General features: G+C 39.3%; 1 protein-coding gene across 1 annotated transcript in view; it reads left to right on the plus strand.

Annotated features, from left to right (window-relative positions):
* Positions 1-19,052, plus strand: part of MAP3K1 (mitogen-activated protein kinase kinase kinase 1) — a 68,780-nt gene extending 49,728 nt beyond the window's left edge. The window contains exons 7-20 of the mRNA XM_086628905.1: positions 1,122-1,243; positions 1,995-2,076; positions 2,560-2,737; positions 4,928-5,218; positions 5,651-5,772; positions 6,812-6,903; positions 7,147-7,336; positions 7,660-8,938; positions 9,843-9,995; positions 11,372-11,534; positions 15,957-16,088; positions 16,823-16,965; positions 17,448-17,579; positions 18,903-19,052. Of these exons, the coding sequence (XP_086485031.1) occupies positions 1,122-1,243; positions 1,995-2,076; positions 2,560-2,737; positions 4,928-5,218; positions 5,651-5,772; positions 6,812-6,903; positions 7,147-7,336; positions 7,660-8,938; positions 9,843-9,995; positions 11,372-11,534; positions 15,957-16,088; positions 16,823-16,965; positions 17,448-17,579; positions 18,903-19,052 (3,229 nt within the window). The remainder of the gene's footprint in view (positions 1-1,121; positions 1,244-1,994; positions 2,077-2,559; positions 2,738-4,927; positions 5,219-5,650; positions 5,773-6,811; positions 6,904-7,146; positions 7,337-7,659; positions 8,939-9,842; positions 9,996-11,371; positions 11,535-15,956; positions 16,089-16,822; positions 16,966-17,447; positions 17,580-18,902) is intronic.
* Positions 19,053-21,792: the final 2,740 nt, after the last annotated feature.

Below are 21,792 nucleotides of genomic sequence, written 5' to 3' on the forward strand. Positions count from 1 at the left end.
TCAGATTTATTGAGATAAAAGATCAGTCAGTTCTGATAATTACTGTGACTTGCAGTCATTTTTAGTTTACTCCTAATTCTTCAAAAATAAGCTTTAATTTAATACTTGTGTTACTGTACACGCTGTGGAAATGAATTTTTCACTGTAAGCTTATCTTGTGCATTTTTCAATGGAAGAAAAATAGTGTCAACATTTGCAAGGAAATAGAAGTGAATATATATGTATAGAAATGATGTGTATACAAATTTTATTTTAAAAATATATTGTTGAACAGTTCCTCCAAACTTGTGGACACGCTTCAACTATAATTTAGATTTTTGATATGAATAGTAAAAGAGTTTTGCACGCTTAAACAGTATTACAGGATATTAAAATCTGTGGTTTTCACTACCTATTTTTTACATTTAGAATAATTTTTTCGGCATAAGCGTTATATCCATTTAAAAATTGAGGTGGAGTAAATAAAATGGAAGCAACATGTAAAACTTGGAAAATGTTGGGTTTTTTTTTTTCAATCTACTTGTGACATGTAGGTATATTAGTGTTCATGTGAATCAGTTGCATCCATTTCTGTTAGTGGCAGAAAATTCTTGAGTGGCTGTTATCTTCCGTTAATTTTTTTCGTTTTGCATGTGCTCATCAAATAGTATTTACAGTTTTCTCTAATGGGCTGAAGACTACCTTGTAATTCAGTACTCTGTAAGGAGTGTGATGGGAAAAGTAACGTGGGTAGCTTTCAAAATATAACAAATTCTTAGTTTTTCAAAACCAAATAAGTAAAAAAGCAAAGGGTGGTTTGTTTAAAGAAGCCTTAGGGGAAAAAAAAAAGTAAGTGCCCAAGGCTGGGCCTTTCAGTCTCTAATTGGTATCTGACCTAGTTTGAAAAGATGTGACGTGTTTTGTTACTTTCCCTTTCATTTCAACATTGTTGTCTGTACTCAGTGCTTCTAAAAATTTTGTTGCTTACTTATTCAGACCAAGATTTAGGAGATTGATTCATGAATAGCCAATAATTATTCAGAAATGACTGTTTCAAACTGGAAGTTTATCTTTTTGCACTGTTAAAGTCTTCTGAATTCTTGTATGCCACTTTTACAATCACAAATATCTTATTTTTATAGTATGAAGGATGAAGAAGAACAGATGTGCCCCATTTGTTTGCTAGGCATGCTGGATGAAGAGAGCCTAACTGTGTGTGAAGATGGCTGCAGGAACAAATTACACCACCATTGCATGTCAATATGTATGTTGTCATCTTTATTGTTAATTTCAAGTGGTTCTAAACATGCAAAAGTACTGTAACTTACTGTGGTTTTGTTGGGGTTCTTGTTTGTTTTAAAAGTAAAAAACAGAAACCTGCTCTGAAGTGATGACTGGTAGTTCTTTGTGAGAGTTTGTTGTCATTGGGCTATTATTGATATGCCTTATTTTTTCAGTTATTCACAAATCGAGTTTGTAATTTGATGCTTTGAGAAAAGTTAACTGCAAGGCTAGAGGTTGGAGCCTCTTTTACCTAAGTGGAAAGATTATATCCAATTAGAGCAAGATTAGAAACAGACTTTTAGCCCCCTGTGACTTGTCATTAGAATGCATGAAAGTCGTCTACTGTCAGCTAGGATTATATAGTGAATTATAGAATATACTTCCACACTACATTAAATAAAGTATATAAATAGTTATCGCTTGCTTTAACAAATAAAATTCCATCTCCCGTATTTTAATACTTCTGAAAAAGTATTACCTATGTTTGAGGTACGAAAAGAACTCCATTTCAATTCATAACTTTTAATATTAATTGTAGTGCTAAACCAAAGCATTTATGCATGCAAAATATGTAAATGCTCGTATTAATCAGGCTGCTCCAGATAGCTTAGTTCAGAATTGTTTATCCTGAAACTAACGTTCTTCAGTAAAACTTAAAAATAGTAATGGCATCTTCTGTGTTTTATACACTGTAAAACTGAAGTACGTATTTTCCTGTTGCTGTATTCCAGGGGCAGAAGAATGCAGAAGAAACAGAGAGCCACTTATATGTCCTCTTTGTAGATCTAAATGGAGATCTCATGATTTCTATAGGTAAGGATACAGTCTATGTATAACAAACTGTCTGTCTGTTAGTTAATCATAGAATGGTTAGGGCTGGAAGGGACCTTCAAAGGTCATCTAGTCCAAGCCCCCTGCAAGGAACAGGGATATCTCCAACTAGATCAGGTTGCTCAGGGCCTCGTCCAACCTGGCCTTGAACGTCTCCAGGGATGGAGCATCCACCACCTCTCTGGGCAACCTGTTCCAGTGTTCTACAGCTCTCCTGGTAAAAAATTTTTTCCTGATATCCAATCTGAATCTACCTCCCTCTATTTTAAAACCATTACCCCTTGTCCTATCACAACAGGCCCTCCTGAACAGCCTCTCCCCATCTTTCTTGTAGGCCCCCTTGAGGGAAGACCCCTGTTAATGTTCCTAATATTAGACTGTATTTAATGTTCCTAAATACGCTGAAATATTTACTTCGGTGAATGTTTCGTTTGTTAATCCACATTATTTGTTGTTAATCCATAGTCATGAATTGCCAAGCCCTGTGGATTCTTCTGTTCTACGTGTGGTTCAGCAACAAACTCAGCAGCAACCTACGGCTGGATCACAGAGAAGAACCCAAGATAGCAGTTTTAACCTTACTCATTATGGGGTCCAGCAGATCCCTTCTGCCTATAAAGATTTAGCTGAGCCATGGATTCAGGTAATTTTTAAAAGAACCTTCAGATGTAAAAACTGATTTTGAACTGTTTTGCTAGGTTTGTCAGATCAACAATTCAAAAATTTATTCTGAATCCCAGCAGGTTTATGATTGGTTATTATTGGAAAGAACTATATTTGACTTGCATCAGAAGAGAAGGTTTTTCCATCTTGTTTTAACTGGGGTTTCAGTTACTGGGTTTTCAGGACTTCATCTCAGGCCTCATTTTAAGGGTCTATGTAGTAGTATATATATGCTATACCCTTATGTAGTATTCTTAACTCTATTTTTTGGTTGTGCAAGTGTCACATAAATACACAGTTGGCACTTATTGTTACCCAAGTTGTTGCAGAAGCCGAATGATCTAAGTAACCTCTAGAGTCTAAAGACGGATTCAGCTGAGGAGGGGGTCACACACTTAAAAGTGGGAGAACTTGTATTGCCTATCTTTCTGCTATAATTTTTGTCTGGTATAGCCAGACCTTGGTTTCAGGGTTGTTTGTATCAATCGTAGAATCATAGAATGGCATAGGCTGGAAGGGACCTCAGAGATCATCTAATCCAACCTCCCTGTCATGGGCAGGGACGCCTCTCAACTAGACCAGCCTACTCAAGGCTCCGTCCAACCTGGCCTTGAACACTTCCAGGGAGGGGGCATCCACAACTTCTCTGGGCAATTTATTCCAAAGTCTTACCACCCTCATACTGAAGAATTTCTTCCTAAGATCTAATCTAAATCTGTTCTCCTTCAACTTAAACCCATTTCCCCTTGTTCTATCAGTGGACACTCCTGTAAAAAGTCCCTCCCCAGTCTTCCTGTAAGTTCCCTTCAGGTATTGGAAGGCAGCTATTAGGTCCCCCCGAAGTCTTCTCTTTTCAAGGCTGAACAATCCCAGCTCCCGCAACCTGTCCTCGTAGCAGAGGTGCTCCAGCCCCTGGATCATCTTTGTGGCCCTCCTCTGAACACGCTTCAACAAATCTGTCTCTCTCTTATGGTGGGATCACCAGAACTGGACGCAGTATTCGAGGTGGGGTCTCACAAGAGCAGAGTAAAGGGGGAGAATCACCTCTCTTGACCTGCTGACCACACTTCTCTTGATACATCCCAGGATGCGGTTGGCCTTCTGGGCCGCATGAGCGCACTGCCGGCTCATGTTGAGCTTCTCATCTATAAACACCCCCAAATCCTTCTCTTCACGGCTACTCTCAACCCACTCTGTGCCCAGTTTGTATTTGTGCCTAGGATTGGCCTGACCCAGGTGAAGGACCTTGCATTTTGACTTGTTGAAGCTCATGCAGTTTGCACTGGCCCAATTCTCAAGCCTGTCAAGGTCCCCCTGGATGGCATCTCTTCCCTCAAGGGAGTCCATGGCACCACACAGCTTGGTGTTGTCGGCAGACTTACTGAGGGTGCACTCAATGCCATCATCCATGTCGCTGACAAAGGTGTTGAACAGCACTGGACCCAGAACAGACCCCTGAGGGACACCGCTTGACACTGGTCTCCATGTAGACATCGCATCATTGACCACAACTCTTTAAGTGCAACCATCCAGCCAGTTCTTTATCCACCGAGTGGTCCATCTGTCAAATCTGTGTCTCTCCATTTTAGAGACAAGGATGTCATGTGGTACAGTGTCAAACACCTTGCACAAGTCCAGGAAAATGACATCCGTTGCTTTACCCACATCAACCAGCGCTGTAGCTTTGTCGTAGAAGGCCACTAAATTAGTCAGGCACGACTTGCCCCTAGTGAAGCCATGTTGGCTGTCACCAACCACTTGGTTATTTTTTATGTGCCTTAGTACAGCTACTAGGAGAATCTGTTCTATGATTTTACCTGGCACAGAGGTAAGGCTGACTGGTCTGTAGTTTCCCAGGTTGTCTAGAAACAAACTCCAGACTGAATAATTACAATTCAGAGTGAATGAAACCATCCATGCAGTCATCTTCCCGCTTCTCTTATCAGAGCTTTTGGGGAGCTGATGACTTACTGTTTATGATGTTTCATTTCTATCACAGAATCTTTTTTTAAGAGGCCGTACATAGCTTTTGACATGTTTTTGCTGACAGACTACTTAAAATGATTTTTCACTGGAAACATTTCTTTACTGCTATTAATGGCTCTTCTTAGTTACTTAAGTTGCAGTATTATTCAGCTTGACTCTTGTAATGTTGCTTTTTCCTTGGCAGGTATTTGGAATGGAGTTAGTTGGCTGCTTGTTTTCTCGAAACTGGAATATACGAGAAATGGCACTTAGACGTCTTTCCCATGATGTTAGTGGTGCTCTATTACTGGCTAATGGTGAAAGCACTGGAAATTCCGGAAGTAGCAATGGAAACAACACAAGTGCTGGAGCTCTGGGAGCAGCTAGTGGGTCATCTCAGACCAGTATCTCAGGAGATGTGGTGGTGGAATCCTGCTGCAGTGTGCTGTCCATGGTCTGTGCTGACCCTGTCTACAAAGTGTATGTTGCTGCTTTAGTAAGTAGTTGTTTACTACTTGTATTCTAGTAATTTCAAAGTTACTTCATTTTTGAAGGGGAGAGAAAGGGAGGAGATACATGAAGTCAGGAATCTTAGTAATTGTTGTTGAGCACCACTGATGACTTGACTTTTAACCATCATCTGAAAGTGACATGAACAAAGCCCTCAGCAAGAGTGAAATGGCCTGACTCCACTGGCCAAACATAAGGAAATGTTTTCTACAGTGCAAAGTATTAACAGTAAGTTCTTTCCAGTCTCCTGGAATACACGACTGACTCTATTAGTGAATATGTAGGAAGGTATTTATCCTTTGACTATTTCACTGATGGTTTGAGTGCAATTTATGTAAAACTGTTTGCAACTCTTTAAAAAAAAAAAATTGTGGAGCTAACTTGATTTCATATGTCTTGCTTTTTTCCTTTCTCTTAGAAAACTTTAAGAGCCATGCTGGTATATACCCCCTGTCATACTTTGGCAGAGAGGACTAAACTGCAGCGACTTCTCAAGCCAGTTGTGGAGACTATATTAGTTAAATGTGCAGATGCCAACAGGTATGATGCCTCATGAACTTCAAATTCGTTTTTGATTGTTACTTGAAGTGTCTTGAAGCTTCCTTTTTTTGCTGTTTATGTGGAACTAGCAGATCATCTCTAGTTGGTGGTGAAATAAAATGTGTGGATCATAAGTATAAATATGTTTTTGTTCAAGTCTGATTGCTACCAACAAACTTCTGTCTTGAAAGATGTAGGTTTTGAAGGTGCCTGATTGGTTTTTTTCCCAGCATTTACAGATCTTGAATGACACTCAGCTTTCATTAGGCCTTTTTTTCCCCCTTAAAATGAAGGAGGATGTTAGTTGCAGTCATCAGCCATCCCCTCCATCTCAATTGATACTGCTTTGGTCTAATTCTCATGACTCACCTTTCAGCAGGCAGAAAGTACTAATCATGCGTGTTTCCTGCTTCAACAAAAGCTGTTGTACATCTGTCATGATGTGTTAACATAACACTGCTACTTTGTATTTGTACTGTAATGTTAGGAGATGGCTATTCTGAGTGAATGCCTTTGGCATTTCTGGCTTGTCTTCCTGTCCCAAGCTACCCTGTTTGTTCTGCCAGACTGACAATTTCTTCACCTGTATTGTAAACTAGATGCAGAATTCCACCAGCTTAATTTTTGTCTCTTTAGGATTAGTTCCTATGCGGCATTGCTTCTGAATCTGCAGCTAGAGTTGCCCCGGTAATAGTCTAGCAATAGAACACCTAAAGTTAAAGGAAGAAGTGAAATAGAACTGATGCTTTTTGTTGCTAGATTCCTGAATTTGGCCTGTTTTTGCAAGAGGATGAGGTCCTATTTGGGCTTTTTGTTTATTTCTTAGTGATACACATAACATTTCTGGAAGTATCATTATGAAAAATGTCATAACTACTGGTAGCTTACATAGAAGATTGTAGAAATGTATTGGAGTAAAGTGATGTGAAACAATTTTCCATGCACAATTCCAAGCTATTGGTTATTGAAATATAATTATTATAATATTTTTCCTTGAAAGTATCTGCTAAGACTTATTTTTTGTTTTAATTTATTACAGTCGAACAAGTCAACTTTCAGTCTCAACGCTATTGGAGATGTGTAAAGGCCAAGCAGGCGAGCTGGCAGTTGGCAGAGAAATACTTAAATCTGGTAATAATAGCTCATATGTAATTGAATTATAAGCACAAGCAAATATACTGAAGTGTTTCAAATTTTAATACAGGATTTATCCAATATCAGCATGGCAAAGAGAACAGTATATCAGCAGTTTGGAAGGAGGGTAATTTGGGCACACAATGTGTATTTCTGTATGATACAATTCTGATCTTCATTTCAATCAGAATTTAGATGGTGAACGTAATCTAATCCTTATTTTATCAACTTTTTTTATAGGGTCCATTGGTATAGGTGGTGTTGATTATGTCTTAAATTGTATTCTTGGAACCCAAACTGAATCTAGCAACTGGCAAGCGCTACTGGGGCGACTTTGTCTGATAGACAGACTTCTGTTGGAATTTCCTGGTGAATTTTATCCCCACATTGTCTGTGGAGATGTTTTACAGGCTGATACCGTAGTAGACAGGTACTTGCTTATGCTATGTGACTATTACTCTTCGTAGTTGAATGCGTTGGTGGTGATTTTTTTTTTTAAATAGTTGTTTTAATTTATTTTTAAAATATATATATATATATATTTATATGCAAAAGCATGCTTAATTTATGGAGTAAATGGTTGCCTTTTTTTAAAACTTCTGATCTGTGAATCAATTTTGAGGCACCAGTGCAGCAGTAAGACTCCTTTCTACTGCAGAACTGACAGCTAAATATATTATCTTGAAATTACTTTCGTGGCATTAGTTAACTAGAGCGTATCAGTGTATAAAACACCTCTTTTCTTCTTTTTAGGTATAAGAAACTTCTCTCCCTCTTAACTTTCGCCTTGCAGTCGATTGACAATTCCCATTCAATGGTTGGTAAATTATCGCGGAGAGTATTTTTGAATGCAGCAAGAATGGTGGCAAGAGTGCCCCATGTTTTTGTAAAGCTGTTAGAAATGTTGAGTGCGACAAGCTCAAGTCATTATGCAAGGATGCGTCGACGTCTGATGGCAATAGCAGATGAAATGGAAATTGCAGAAGCCATCCAGCTAGGCATGGAAGAAGTGCACTCTGGGGAATGTCAACATGAAGACTTTTTGCAGCTGCCTGTACCAGATAACTCTCCAGAAGCTACAGAAAGTAATACTCCTAACAATACTGTCCAGTTATCAGGGAAATGTGGGAAAGGTTTAAGTGATAAAAAAACGAGTGCCAGTCCAGAGGACATTTCTGAGACACTGGCTGGCCTTGCTGTGGGACTTCCTGTTTCATCAGTAACCACTGAGCAACCAAAGCCAGCCATTCAAACAAAAGGAAAGCCCCACAGTCAGTGTTTGAACTCTTCTCCCTCATCTAGTCATTCGCAGTCACTATTCCCAACACTTCTGTCTCCTTCAAACCCATCTGTACCAGCTGGCACTGTAACAGATGTCTCTAAACTCAGACCTCAGGGATTCGTTCCCTGCAAAATCCCTTCACCTTCTCCTCAAACACAGCGGAAACTTTCTCTCCAGTTTCAGAGAAACTGTTCTGAAAATAAAGAACTAGAGAAACTTTCTCCTGTTTTTACCCAAGCCAGGCCATTGCCATCCAGTCACATACACAGGCCAAAGCCATCACGACCCGCCCCAAGTGATGTGAACAAGCAGGGGGAAACCTCAAAAACCAGTATGACACTTGACCTGAATGATATTTCACAGTGCGGTGGCAATAGTAGTAGCAGCAGCAGTGCAGTTATACCAAGTGAAGAGACAGTGTTCACACCAGTAGATGAAAAATGTCGACTGGATGCTAATGCAGAGCTCAATTCCAGTATTGAGGACCTACTCGAGGCCTCCATGCCAACGAGCGATGGCACAGTTACATTCAAGTCTGAAGTTGCAGTTCTTTCTCCTGAGCGGGCAGAAAATGATGATACTTACAAAGATGATGTAAATCATAATCAAAAATGCAAGGAAAAAATGGAAGCAGAAGAGGAGGAAGCTTTAGCTATTGCTATGGCCATGTCAGCGTCTCAAGATGCCCTGCCAATAATTCCCCAATTACAGGTCGAAAATGGTGAAGATATCATAATCATTCAGCAGGATGTAAGTATACATTTGGGAATTTAACATAAGTCTCAGTTGAGGTTCAGTGAATTCATAAAGCGGTGCTGTTATATTTCCAAAGTTGTATAAAACACAAAGGTACTCAATACCCTCTCCTCAGAGTTGGAGTATAAACCCTCTACAAGTTGATGATGCTATCAGAATCCTTCCATGCTTATTAACAAGTTTAGAGAAGGTATTTGGAAGAGAAACATTGTGTCACATACCAACCTTTAAACTTGCAAAGAAGGAAGTGTAAAAGCAGGGAAACCAGGAATTGAGAACAAAGTTTTTAAGCAGCAGTAGAACTGTACTGAGTGTTAGTTCTGATTTACTTAGAAGGCAATTGTACAAAACCAAACTACTTTCTGAAAGAAAAGGCAGAGTTGGAAGAGATCTTGTCGGCACATCTTGGCAGAGAAGATGTGAGATACTTTAGAAGTCAGAAAAAAGGTATTTGTTTGTGTCCTGGTTTAAAAAGAACAAGAAATAAGCATAGAGAAAGGACTGTTTTATTTGCAATCTTTTGCATGAGGTAAAAACATGTGAAGCATAAAATAATGTTGTTTTGGTTGTGTTTACCGTAGGTGCTAACTAAAATTTTAACTAGATGTTAGATCAGGTATAGAAAAAAAGGTCTTGCTCCTATTCGTGTCCTTCAGTCTTACCTTTCACCTTCAGGTAGTAACATAGAGGAGGCTCTGTTCTCACATACAGCAGGAGTATGTGGATTACAGAATACCCTGGTGTTCTGGTCTCAGCTGAAACATGTATAACATGCAGTACAAAGAACTGTAAGGGAGAGGAGAGGCATATAAGCTTGGATATTTCATAACTTAGCAAAATGCCTGAATTTTAGATGCATGCTAATAACCATGGAATTGGTTTGGAATTTAATTTGCAGACACCAGAAACCCTGCCTGGACATACCAAAGCAAAACACCATTACAGAGAAGATGCAGAATGGCTTAAAGGACAGCAAATTGGTCTTGGAGCTTTCTCTTCCTGTTACCAAGCTCAGGATGTAGGAACGGGGACGTTAATGGCTGTAAAGCAGGTAAATACCTCAAATACCTTCCTTTCTTGAATATATTGTGCTGCTTCTTCCATATTTCTTTGGAATATTAAATACAAAATTTCTCTGCTCTCACAAACTTTTTGTGTTCCTTGCTTCCTCTGCTTCCTGTCATGCGTTCTCACATAAGTCATCTTTATGTGCATGGTATTAACATAATATTTTCAGGTTTTTTTCACTTCTCCTTAAAATGAAGAAAATATTGTACTTTTTTTATATGTCCATTTTCTTCCATAGCTCTTCAAATGCATTTTTACTTTTATCGAGTTCATAAATCAGTGACAGTTAGGAATGGAGCCCAGATCTCTTGTTTCCAAATCAGTGCCCTATTTCCAAGGTAGCTATTAAAAGTAGTTTCCCCTTGTTCGTCAAGATTTTTTTCGTGAAATGGTTTAAGCAGGGGAAATGTAGTTTAATGCTTGTTTCCTCTGATCCAACAGCCAAGTATTTTTAATATTTAAATTGCAAGTACTTTTAATATTTAAATTAATAGATGTGGAAGTGTGACTGAGAAAAGAGGCCCAAATGCACATGCTTCACTCAAGATTTTTGAAGGTACTAGATGTGAGTAAATCTTTCACACTTAAAGTGCCCTAGATCTGCATCAGTGATACCAACATAGAGGGAATCTTAGTCCTAACATTTTCTCACTAATTCTAGAATGAACTTATGGAACCAAGCAATTTCAAAACAGTTATTCAGGGAAAGAATATGTGTCATCAGCTATTGGTCCTTTGAAACTCTCTTGCTTTTGAAAGAGTAGACCTGACCATGTGATCCTTGAGGCTCCTCCTGGAGATACGATGATTCTGATGCCCAGGGGCAATTCTTGCAGCATACAGTTATGTCAGATTTAGTATGGATCAGAGCTGGGCTTGGCTTCAGTTCCATTACAGGACTTCTGGTGTGCTCCCCACACCCTGGCCTGGCACCATGACATTCCTGGGCTAAGAGGTTTAGTTATGAAACAGATAGTATGGTTAAACTAGTAAAAATATTAAAAATAACAACTCTGTCAGAATCCTATTTCAGGTCTTTTCCTTCTTGCTTTCCTTCAACATCTGAGAAAAATAATTCCTTTTTCCTAGTTTAAGTGGAGGAGAGTGAAGAGGGAAGTTTCCCTGCTCCATACTTGGGGAGGTCTTTCTTGATATTTTCCCAGATCACTCTTAACTTTTCTGTGACTGTCTCACGTGGAGATACGTTCTCAGCTGAAGGGGCTTGAAATAAAAGAACACTTGCTATTTCCAGATGGTGAAAAGGGATGGAATACCATCTGTTCTTGTTACTGTACTGAAGGGGGGGTTACAGGACTGGTATTTATGTAAGATAAATCTGAATACCATATTTCAAAACAGGTTACGTATGTCAGGAACACATCATCTGAGCAAGAAGAGGTAGTTGAAGCGTTGAGGGAAGAAATAAGGATGATGAGTCATCTGAACCATCCTAACATTATTCGAATGTTGGGTGCTACATGTGAGAAGAGCAACTATAACCTCTTTATTGAATGGATGGCAGGTAAACAACTACTGTGCCAAAGAAAATGAAAATACCTGTTGAGCCTTGAACTATGTATTTTCATACTGCGTTATGCATCAGTTCCATTTGCAAATTTGTATTTTCATTGCTGTTGGTAACCTGCATAAATGTTTGCTTACAGAACGGTTTAAGTGGTCATAGCAATATTCTCTACTGGTGCATCCTTTTTTTGATTTGGAGTTTTCCATACCTAGTCTATTATGCAGTTAAAGCAGTTGGAACAAAAATTCTGCTACTTTTTCTCAATTTCTGAATCTAAATGAGGAGTTAGAAACTTTGAGACAGGCACATCAGTTGGAAACGCATCAAACTGTTGCATTTTCTGTGTACCTGTGTAACTTTAAGTTATTAAAAATAACTTTGCTAGAAAGTTTGGAATACTTGTCACTAGTTTTTGTCCCAAACATTTTCATAAAAATTGTGTGAGTAACATACAAAGGCATTTAAGAACTTAAAATAAGTTTCTAATAATAGGTAGTAAGCAGGATGCTTTGGGAAAAATACGTTTAAATCTTAAAGGTATTAAGTGATAACTTAGTAATGAAAAGATTTCACTATTTATTACTATGTAGAGCAAGGACAAGAAAGCCAGTATCTTTTTGGAAGAAGGAGCTTTATTAATTTTATGATTGGGATTATATGTTGTTGTCATCCATGTACCAGGACTAGATTTGGTTGTTTATATATCCTTATTTCTTATAAAAGAGAGTGTTACACCGTAACATTCTTTAGCAGAAGCCACTTAGCAATATGTCATGGTTTAAACCCACCTGCAGCTACGCACCACTCAGCCACTCGCTCACTACCTCCTAGTGGGATGGGGGAGAGAATCAGAAGAGTAGACGTGAGAAAACTCATGGGTTGAGATACAGACAGTTTAGTAGGTAGAGTAAAAGCTGCGCATGCAAGTAAAACAAAACAAGGAATTCCTTCACCACTTCCCATCTGCAGGCAGGTGTTCAGCCATCTCCAGGAAAACAGTGCTCCATCATGCCTAACAGTTAGTTGGGAAGACAAATGCCATCACTGAATATCTGCCCTTCCTCCCCCCACCCCTTTCCTCCTCCTTCTCCCAACTTTATATGCTGAGCGTTACTCCGTATGGTATAGAATATCCCTTTGGTAAATTGAGGTGAGCTGTCCCAGCTCTGTCCCCTCCCAAATTCTTGTGCACCCCCAGCCTACTCGTTGGTGGGGTGGTGTGAGGAGCAGAAAGTGTTGACTGTGTGAGCACTGCTCAGCAATAATGAGAACATCTCGACATTAGAGGAACCAACGAGGAGAGGTGCTTTGCTGGACCTTGTTCTCACCAACAAAGAAGGGCTGGTGGGGAATGTGACGCTCAAGGACAGCCTTGGCCGAAGCAGTCGTGAAATGGGAGAATTCAAGATACTTAGAGAAGCAAGGAGGGTGCATAGCAGGCTCACTACCCTGGATTTCAGGAAAGCAGACTTTGGCCTCTTCAGAGATCTCCTCGCTAGAGTACAATGGGACGAGGACCTGGAGGGAAGAGAGGCCCAAGAAAGCTGGTTAATACTGAAGGATCACCTCCTCCAAGCTCAGGAGTGGTGCATCCCAACAAAGAGAAAGTCTGGTAGGAACACCAGGAGGCCTACGTGGATGAACAAGGAGCTCCTGGACCAACTCAGGCACAAAAAGATGGCCTATAGGGGGTGGAAGCAAGGACAAGTAGCCTGAGAAGAATACAGAGCGATTGTCCAAGTAACCAGAGATCAGGTTAGAAGAGCTAAAGCCCTGGTAGAGTTATATCTGGCCAGGGATATCAAGGGCAACAAGAAAAACTTCTATAGATATGTAAGTGATAAAAAGAGATCTAGAGAAGATGAAGGCCCTCTCCAGAAGGAAAGGGGGGACCTGGCTACCTGGAATATGGAGAAGGCTGAGGTTCTCAATGACCTTTGCCTCGGTCTTCACTGGCAAGAGCTCCAGCAGCACAGCCCAAGTCGCAGAAGGCAAAGGCAGGGACTGGGAGAATGAAGAACCACCATTGCAGGAGAAGATCAGGTCCGAGACCATCTTAAGAACCTGAAGATGGACAAGTCCATGGGACCAGACGAGGTGCATCCGTGGGTCCTGAGAGAACTGGCAGATGAAGTTGCTAAGCCACTATCCATCATATTTCAGAAGTCGTGGCAGTCTGGTGAAGTTCTCAATGACTGGAAAAGAGGAAACATAGCCCTCATCTTTAAAAAGGGGGAAAGAAGAGAAGACCCAGGGAACTACAGGCCAGTCAGTCTCACCTCTGTGCCTGGCAAGATCATGGAGCAGATCCTCCTGGTGACTATGCTAAGGCCCATAGAAAATAAGGTGATTTGTGACAGCCAACAGGGCCTCACTAAGGGCAAATTCTGCCTGACTTTTGGTGGCCTTCTATGATGAGGTTACAGCATTGATGGATAGGGGAAAAGCAACTGACATCATCTACCTGGACTTATCCAAAGCATTTGATACTGTCCCACGCGACATCCTTGTCTCTAAAGTGGAGAGACATAGTTTTGATAGATGGACCACTCGGTGGATAAGGAATTGGCTGAATGGTCGCACTCAAAGAGTTGTGGTCAACGGTTCAATGTCCACGTGGAGGCCAGTGACAAGTGGTGTTCCTCAGGGGTCGGTACTGGGACCAGTGCTATTTAACGTCTTTGTTGGAGACATGGACAGTGGGATTGAGTGCACCCTCAGCAAGTTTGCAGATGACACCAAGTTGTGTGGTGTTGTGGACACACTGGAGGGATGGGATGCCATCGAGAGGGACCTTGACAGGCTGGAGAGGTGGGCCTGTGAGAACCTCATGAAGTTCAACAGGGCCAAGTGCAAGGTCTTGCACGTGGGTCGGGGCAATCCCAAGCACAAGTACAGGCTGGGTGGAGAATGGATTGAGAGCAGCCCTGAGGAAAAGGACTTGGGAGTGCTGGTGGATGAGAAGCTCACCATGAGCCGTTAATGTGCGCTGGCAGCCCAGAAAGCAAATTGTATCCTGGGCTGCATCCAAAGAAGTGTGGCCAGCAGGTCGAGGGTGGTGATTCTGCCCCTCTACTCTGCTCTCATGAGACCCCACCTGGAATACTGCATTCAGCTCTGGAGTCCCCAACATAAGAAGGACATGTAGCTGCTGGAGCGGATCCAGAGGAGGGCCACGAAGATGATCCGAGGGCTGGATCACCTCTGCTATGAAGACAGGCTGAGAGAGTTGGGGCCGTTCAGGCTGGAGAAGAGAAGGCTCCGGGGTGATCTTATAGCATCTTTCCAGTACTTAAAGGGGGCCTACAGGAAAGCTGGAGAGGGACTTTTTACAAGGGCGTGTAGTGGTAGGACAAGGGGCAATGGATTCAAACTGAAAGAGGGCAGATTTTGATTAGATATAAGGAAGAAATTTTTTACATTGAGGGTGGTGAGGTAGTGGAACAGGTTGCCCAGAGAAGTTGTGGATGCCCCATCCCTGGAAGTGTTCAAGGCCAGGTTGGATGAGGCTTTAGGCAACCTGGTGTAGTGGAGGATTTTTCTGCCCATGGCAGGGGGGTTGGAACTAGATGATCTTTAAGGTCCCTTCCAACCCGAACCATTCTATGAGTATCAACACTGTTTTCCGCACAAATCCAAAATGTAATCCCGTACCAGCTACTATGAAGAAACTTAACTCTATCCCAGCCAAAACCAGCACACAATACCAGAGTGCTAACAAGCAAAGCCCAAGTATGTGTTAGTACAAACAATAACGCAGAAAATGTTTTCTCAAAACTAAGGGTGTTTAACTTTTTTAAGTATAATTATTCTGAAAAATTATTAGATAATGGAATACCAGGAATTGGCTTTACCTCATTCAAGCCCAAGTTATACAGAATGCTTTGAGAAGCATGATGGAAATCCAAAATCTTGAAGATCTAGATGCCTGTTTTGGAAAATAAAGATACTGCTTTTTCTTGCTTGTCTACTTGCTTCTACATATTGGTACTTGCATGGTAACGAAAGTAAATTAAGATCCTCAGAGGGAACGCTTACTGGAGGCTGCACATATCTATTGCCTCAAAGAAAGCTGTGTTCTGCTACTTGAACAATAATGCAAAGTGTGGATAAATGTGTAGGTTTTTATCAGCAACAGTACTTTGTACACTAAAAAATTTGTACATTCTGTTAAGGAAGTATAACGCTATTAGGAAGCATGAAGACTTGTGTCTTTAATGAGTTCAGTTCCAAGTAGAAAGTAATCCAGTATATTACTTCTGCCTGTGAAACTTTTTAATGGTTTTGGTTTTTTTGATGGGAGGAGAAATCTAGTTATAAATTAGGAATACCAATACCAAGTTCCAATTTTAGGAGGGAGTGCTGTATTCTATTAATATAAAATATAAGTGTTGATTAAATGTATTTTTTATCTTCCAGGGGGTTCAGTTGCTCATTTGTTAAGTAAATATGGAGCCTTCAAAGAATCAGTAATTATTAATTACACAGAACAACTGTTACGTGGCCTTTCTTACCTCCATGAGAATCAGATAATCCACAGAGATGTTAAAGGTGAGAATTTAGAATGTCTTTTAGAAATGAATATCCAGAAAGCATCTATTTTGACTTGAGACAAATCTCCGAACAATCCAAGATAAAGAGATCAGGTTTCTAATGTGTATAGGAATATTGTGATGAGTTTTCTTCCTTCATCCTAATTGAACATAAATGCAGTTGTACTGTGTTTGAGTAAAATGTGGACTTTACTGAGTAATACCAGTCTTGGTAGACTTTTCCCTTTAATGTCACTATAGCTGTTGAGCTGGAGAGATATGCAGATAAGAAGCAACATAGTGATGGCAAATATTTGTCTTTAATATTTCTTCTTGAAATAGGAAAATTTTCAATTGCTCTAAATCTCTTCAAGACAACTCAAAGTTGCTTAAGAATGAAATAAGTTTAAATTTCACAGGGAGCTGCAGGCAATAAAAACCTCCAGGGTTTTAGGTCACCGTTTTCTTTCATTATTCTGTCTCCAGGCATTGTTCCAGAATCCTGTGTTTGCCCTACTTCAAAAGTTTGATTGCTTCTCTAAATCTCTCAGCCTCAAGCTGTGTGCAGGATCATTCAGGCATAACAGAAAAGTGACATTATTAAACTCTGTCCTTGATTTTATTTCCTTCATATTGGGGGTGGGGAACATCAACTTATTTATGGTTTTGAAATGGAGGGACGAAGAGTGTCTGTTTATCCTTTTGCCTTTAACAGAAAGCCAACTAGCAGTATTTCTATTATGCTGTTGACAGGTGCCAATTTGCTAATTGACAGTACAGGTCATAGACTAAGAATTGCTGATTTTGGAGCTGCAGCCAGGTTGGCATCAAAAGGAACTGGTGCTGGGGAGTTTCAGGGACAATTGTTGGGAACTATTGCATTTATGGCACCGGAGGTAAGAAACCAGTTTTGGACGTTACTTCAAAAAGATCATTTGAACTCTTTAAGCTAATTCATACAGCCAAATTAACAGAAAATCAGTGTAAATGCTTCAAATATGTTTTAAGTGTACTTGTTCTAAAGAATAGGAATGATTCCAACATGGTGATAGACACTTCTTTCTCACTGTCAAAGTTGGTTTAAGTAGTTTGTTGCAAGGTATATCTATCATAAGCATTGTTACTAAATCCCAAATGACCATTTGGTCAAAAGCTCACTATTGCAAGGTACTCTTCTGTGCCCCTTGATCAGGCATTTTATTTACTAGCTCTCTACAGCTAGATAAATTTCACAACATTTACATCACTGATCACTCTCATCCTGAAATGTTAATCAGAATGCACTTAGTTGATGATATTTTTTTTTTAATCTGAATTACTTAAGAGTTAAGGGACTTTGAAGTGGATAATCTGAGCTTTGATCTATCTGTCTGTTCAGGTTCTGAGAGGTCAGCAATATGGTAGGAGCTGTGATGTGTGGAGCGTTGGCTGTGTTGTCATAGAAATGGCTTGTGCTAAACCTCCCTGGAATGCAGAGAAACACTCCAATCATCTTGCTCTGATATTTAAGGTGAGGTATTTTGTTGCTACAAACATGCTACAAAACATGCTGACTAATTTCATGTACAGCAATGTGAATTTTAGGAAAGTGTAAAAGTAGTAGGGGTTGTTGCAGTAGCTGTTTATATTGGAGCTGTTAGTACAAAATCAATACTCGCTTGTTCAAAAAAAAAAAGAAGGGCTACCAACACAATAATATGCAGAAAAAACTCTGTTCTAAGATATAAATACTTGGTGTAACAGGCTAAAAAAATCCTTGAGAATAGAGTTGGTCTTTAGGCAGAAGATTGGGATTTGAACTATTTTTTACAATCTTGTAAAATACAGGAGCAAAAGAAGTATTTCTGCCATAAAACATTTGTTTGCATTCATATTCAATAGCAGGGAATGTCCTTTGGTAAAAAACTGGTGTTCTACGTTCAGATTACGCTGAAAAATATCTACTGTTGTGCTGTGCTTTATATGAATGTTGCCCCTCCCTTTTCTAGGTCATCCATATTGGCATTCATGTTTTTTACTAAAATCAATTAGGTATATTTAATTCTAAAAGTCTTGTTGAACTGTCGGCATTAATGAAGAAAATATTGCTGCAATTGAAGAAAGTGATTAGCATCTTCACCAGCATGAGCAAAGAAAGTGTTTCCACAAAACAGAAGTAGCACAGCAGTATTCAGATACCTTCCAATTAGGTACAAATCACTTGTGATAAGAGATCTAATTGTCTCGGTTCCCTGTCTACCTGGTGGTGCCACCCTAGTGTTCTCAATCATCTTGCTTAATTTCATCTAGAGAAGACCAGAATTAATTTGGTTGGGAGGGGTCTGCATCTGTCTGAGAAAGATATAGCCCGTTGGGGTGGCAGCAGAAATACAGAAAGACACAATGCAAGCATACCCTGCTGAACATATCGTAATGTAACATCGCTCAGCGTAATGTACCTCCATGTTGGCTTATGCCAGTTAACAGCGATGGCAACTAGGAGACTAAAGAATTACCTCTGTGTGGCATAAGAGCTTTTCTTATGGTCTGCTCCGCTGCAGAATCTTGCTGTAAGAAGAAAAATTAGAGAAAAGTGTGAGGAGAGAGGAAGACTGTGAAAGGCAGTAGAACTTATGTTATTGGGGAAAGAGACCTAAGGGCAACTTAAGACCCATTTTATGAAATGGAAGCAGTAATGCAGTCTCCAGACTGCAGTAGGAAATATGCCAAGTGGATAAACGCTCGTAAATATAACTCGTCAGCTGAAAATGGTCAGCTTGTGGAAGACTTTTGGGGTAGGAGAGGGGGCTTAAGAATCCCTGACTTCTAAAAAATGACTTTTGCCTTTGTTCAGATTGCTAGTGCAACTACTGCTCCATCAATCCCTACACATCTGTCTCCTGGCTTGAAAGACGTGACTCTTCGGTGTTTGGAACTTCAGCCTCAGGACAGACCCCCATCCAGGGAGCTGCTGAAACACCCAGTCTTCCGTACTACGTGGTAGCGACTTACGTTACCCATATACTGATATACTGAAGATGATGCTACTGAATACAGAGTCTTGCAGCGCAGTTAAGTACAGCAAATTATCTTGTTCTGCTGGCCTTAGTGATAGATGCATCAAGGACTTAAGGCCAGCGGAGGACCTTGCCTAAGTATGTGATTGACAAATCGAGATCTTTACCTAAGCTCAGTGTGCAACGTTTCATGACTTGTGCGGAGATATATAAACCGTGCCTTTTTGAACATCTGGCTCTGTGTGAACACAAAATCGTTTTTCCTTAAATCTGCACGATTCTTTAGCAGATAAGTGATTTTTATTTTATTCGGAGCACTTTTTCAGCAATATTAGCAGCTGAGAGGCTCAGGATCTATTTTAATATAGCAATCGCTGTTCCATTTCGCATCATGTAGATGTAAGCAGAGAGTTCTGCAATTAGTCACTTTTCAGCACTGGTTGAAAGGAAGTTCTCTATCTGTCTCTTTTAATTATACAAAGTTCTCTGAGTAACGAATCCAAACATTGATGGATACTTTAGAAAACATTTTGCCTTCCTTAAAGAGCAGGCAGTTGTGATTCACTGTGCGCTTACTGCTGGCCATGTAATTTCTTTTGAAATTAAAGTTTGTTTTCATTGTATTTTTAACTTTAAGATAAAGGGGATATTTTAATAGTCTTTAGAAAAAGATGCAAACTGTGTCATAGAACGTCTTACTGACACAGGAGTTTTTAAAACAGATTTGCTGGAAATCTGTAATAAAATGTTGCCTTCAACAAGGCAGTGTTGAAGGCTCTGATAGTATAGGTTATTTAAAAAAAAAAAAAAAAAGAAAAAACAAGATTGTTCTGCATAAAACAACTTAGTCTGAATCATGCTAAAAGTTGTTGAGCCTTGTTTTCATATAGCAGTTTCTTCAGTAAAATCATGTAGGGAAGTTTCATGTCAAAGGCTCCAAACCCAGCTCCCATTAAAGTTTACGGGAGACTTTGTCCTGTACTTCGGTGGGAGAAGGTGCCAACTTTGAGCAAATCTCATTCTTTGTGTAACAAAACTGAGGTCACATTCTCTACTGATAACAAGTTTTACCTGCTGTTTTCCTTCTGCCGCCATACATCATCTATTTACTGTAGCCATTAGTGATAATTTAATTTGAAGATGTTAAAAATATTACCATAAGAAAGGTATTTATTTTAACAGGTAACAAACTTGGACTTGAAAAGCAAGATAAAGTAAAATGTGAAGTAAAGCTTCACCTGTAGTGCAAAACTTGTGGTTTTGGCAGGTGTGTTTTTTTAAAACAGGATTTAAAAATTAACGGCAAGTTTTTAGATTCTGATGCATGTAATTCTGAAGGAAAATGGCAGCTTTTCTTTTGCTTTTTTAAGAAAGGGGATCTTTTTAAATGAAATATTGATTGTGTTTAATCCATTTGGAAAAAAATACTGTTTATGTTTTAACTCTTCAGAAGCTGGTTGGATTGTTGGACTGAAATAGAATTGGTTATTTTCAAAGACTCAGGACAAACTATATAAGCTATAGTACATTAAAAATGTACAATACAAATTGGAAGTAAAACATCTTAAAGATAAGTTTACAGGAATGATAGTGCTCATACTAATAAAAAAAAAAGCAGTGTCATTAGTTGTGAATGTGTTTCTTTTGGAAATTTTACATTCCTTTGTTTTGGAAGATTGGCAGACTTTGAAGAGTTAAAAAGATAATACCGAAATGTGAAGTTTGGTAGCTCTAACTGTTTTGTACTTGACTTTATTTTTTTTTTTGACCACTTTAGAATTTCTCATTCTAATAAGATTGTTTCCAAGTCTTTCTTATGTGCAAGCTTTAAAGGATGCACTCTTGCCAATTCATGTACTGGAAGATCAGTTGTCAGATTTAATACTGTTTCTGGCAGAAATGTAAACTGTATAAACTGATGAACCTCAGCTAATCAGTATTACTTTGTAGATCACCATGCCTGCCACATTTCAAACTCAGACTGCCTCTAGGTGTCCAAATGCGTTTGTTTGAGTTTGTTTGCGTTTCCCTCAGCTTGCTGGTAATTGTGGTGTTTTTAAAATGCAGATGTGATGTAATGTTCTTATTTTCTTTGGATCAAAGCTGGACTGAAAATTGTATTGTGTAATTATTTTTGTGTGTTCTTAATGTTATTTGGTACTTAAGTTGTAAATAACGTCTACTGCTGTTTATTCCAGTTTCTACTACCTCAGGTGTCCTATAGAGTTTCTTCTACCAAAGTTCACTTTCACAATGAAATTATATTTGCTATGTGACTGATTCCTAAGACTTCCAGGGCTCAAGGGCTAACTTCTATTAGCACCTTATTGTGCAAACAAATTTTACAGAAATCTCTGGGTTAAGAAATTTGGCTTCATTGTATCCTTTGTTATTTTAAATATATCAAGATATTTTAATTAAAAGTTTTTACCCCATTGAACCAATTTTATATAGTATAATTTGTACCTATTTTGGTGTTTTTTGTCTTTATAGTAAATAAAAGTTTTTGAACAAATTTTGTCCTTTGCTTATTGTAATGTGAATACATTCAGTCTCCCGAAGTGAATAAAACATTTCTGGTACACTTCACTGTTTATACACAAGTTCATATGTAAACACTCAATATATCAAGGCTTAGTTTCTAGTACACATATAAATGAGTACCGGCTGATACATCCATGTCTTAGGTGTATCAATAAACAATGCTTAGACAAAAGGCAGCAACAA

Source organism: Tauraco erythrolophus, chromosome Z, assembly GCF_009769465.1.
Source record: "Tauraco erythrolophus isolate bTauEry1 chromosome Z, bTauEry1.pri, whole genome shotgun sequence".
Classification (NCBI taxonomy): domain Eukaryota; kingdom Metazoa; phylum Chordata; class Aves; order Musophagiformes; family Musophagidae; genus Tauraco; species Tauraco erythrolophus.